General features: G+C 34.4%; 1 protein-coding gene across 1 annotated transcript; it reads left to right on the forward strand.

Moving 5' to 3' along the window:
• Positions 1-830: 830 nt before the first annotated feature.
• LOC116894220 (olfactory receptor 510-like) lies at positions 831-1,775 on the forward strand. The gene has a single exon (XM_032895931.1). The coding sequence runs from the start codon at positions 831-833 to the stop codon at positions 1,773-1,775; it is 945 nt and encodes a 314-aa protein (XP_032751822.1).
• Positions 1,776-2,344: the final 569 nt, after the last annotated feature.

The raw sequence follows: 2,344 nt of genomic DNA on the forward strand, positions 1-2,344 counted from the left end.
ACATTAGACATTTTTATTGATAATTTAAGATTCCTATATAGTTTGTGCATGAATAATAAATTTAGTCAGATAGGAAATTGTTACATAATACCTATTTAAAATAAAACTTGACAAAAACAAATTCCAATCATTTCTGGTATATAGGCATCTAATATTATTATTATTATTTAAATTTATTATTACACAGATGTTAAGCAGTGGGTTTCAGAGTTAGGGTTCTTATTCTGATTTTACTGGATGTTTTGTAAAGGAAAAGCAAGTGAAATAATCTCTTCTGAGTTATTAAAATATTGATGAAAATAATATTTTAGGAAATGTAAAATTTTTTAAATATATGAAACTATTGCAATTTCATGAATTACTTATTTGTATAATGCATAATTCTTAGTTTTTGCCTATTTTAAGAAGTATGTAAAATATTAGTTGCTAGTCAAGTATTTTCTATAAGTTCAATGCATTCATCTTACTAACATACTTTGATTTATTTTAGTTGTTCTAAACAATACTTTATTTTTATTTTTGTCTTTAAGGTATAGTTACTAAAAGCTACATTACATGCAAAACAAATCAAACAAAAATATTCCAATCAATATTCAATTTTTATTTTTTCTCTTTAAGGTATATTTGGTAAAACAGACATTTTAGGTGTGTTGCCCTAACAAACTTTAAATTGTAGACCCACCCTTACAAGCAAATAAATATGGATAACTGAAAACCTTTAAATATAATTGCATTATTTGTGTATTAATGAAAGTTAAAATGCCAGTTTATGAATTTATTCCTCTAATGTCTCCATCACAACCTTGCTCTAGCAGGAACTACACTGCTGCATGGCTTTCCTGGAGGATGGGAACCACACTGCAGTGACAGAGTTCATTTTATTGGGCTTAACTGATGAGCCAGTCCTTAAAGTCATTCTCTTTATCATCATTTTGTACGTCTACCTGGTGACTGTGTCTGGGAACCTCAGCACCATCCTTCTCATCAGAGTCTCTTCTCAGCTCCATCACCCCATGTACTTTTTCCTCAGCCACTTGGCTTCTGTTGACATAGGCATTTCATCTTCTGTCACACCCAATATGCTTGTCAACTTCCTGGTGGAGAGGAGCAGTATCTCCTACACTGGATGTGGCATCCAGCTTGGTTCAGCTGTTTTCTTTGGTGCTATTGAATGTTTCCTTCTGGCTGCCATGGCTTATGATCGTTTTGTAGCAATCTGCAACCCACTGCTTTATTCAACTAAAATGTCTACACAAGTCTGTATCCAGTTGCTTATAGGGTCTTATATTGGTGGGTTTCTTAATGCTTCCTCCTTTACATTTTCCTTTGTTTCTTTCCTCTTTTGTGGTCCAAATAGTGTCAATCACTTTTTCTGTGATTTTACTCCTTTAGTTGAACTCACCTGTTCTGATAACAGTGTCCTCCTGATTCTTGATTCATTTTCTGCTGGCTCGATCATTGTGATCACAGTGTTGATCATAGCCATTTCCTATACCTACATCCTCATCACCATCCTGAAGATGCGCTCCACTGACGGTCGATACAAGGCCTTTTCCACCTGCACCTCCCACCTCACTGCAGTCACTTTGTTCTACGGGACTGCTGCATTCGTATATGTGATGCCCAAATCCAGCTATTCCACAGACCAGAACAAGGTGGTGTCTGTGTTCTACATGGTGGTAGTCCCCATGTTGAACCCCCTCATCTACAGTCTCAGGAATAATGAAATTAAGGGTGCTCTGAAGAGACAGGTTGGTAAAACAATATTTTCTTAGAGACAGCTGTTATTTTGGTAGAGTTATGTAGTAATAAGACCTCTTTGATATAATGTTAAAGGGAAGTTTCTGATTGAAAAAGAATGCTGAGAGTATTATCATGTGACAAATTTTACAATAAATATGTGGGATCAAATTTCATGTGACATCAAAGTAGAAGTTTCTTGAAAACAATCAAATTAAGTTTTAAATTAAGGGCATAATGAATAATATAAATATAAATTTCAAAATATGATTTTGAAATTATATTAATATTTTTCAAAGTTGTTCATATTGAAGCATGTTACAGGGTTGGTCCTTATTGTTCCAAAATCTGGTGTCATCATGAAAAGCCTGCTGCCTATCATGGTACTCTTGGAGAATGCTAAAGACATTCAGAAATAGAGCCTAGTTACAATTCTTACTTTACTTGAGGCATATCATAGACGGGGTTTAGGTACTTAGAACTTTAGCAATCTTCTTTACTGGCTAGGAGGTAAGTACCTTTGTTCACCCACACATTCCTACCATGCAGAAACAGAACATATCAATAAACACAATCCACCAGGACTGAGACCTGTAAAACTCTG

This window comes from Rattus rattus, chromosome 2, assembly GCF_011064425.1.
Source record: "Rattus rattus isolate New Zealand chromosome 2, Rrattus_CSIRO_v1, whole genome shotgun sequence".
In the NCBI taxonomy this organism is placed as follows: Eukaryota; Metazoa; Chordata; class Mammalia; order Rodentia; family Muridae; genus Rattus; species Rattus rattus.

Bases quoted from the DNA above. Each gene is read 5' to 3' on its own strand.
- LOC116894220 (XM_032895931.1), top strand. From the start codon at position 831: ATGGCTTTCCTGGAGGATGGGAACCACACTGCAGTGACAGAGTTCATT.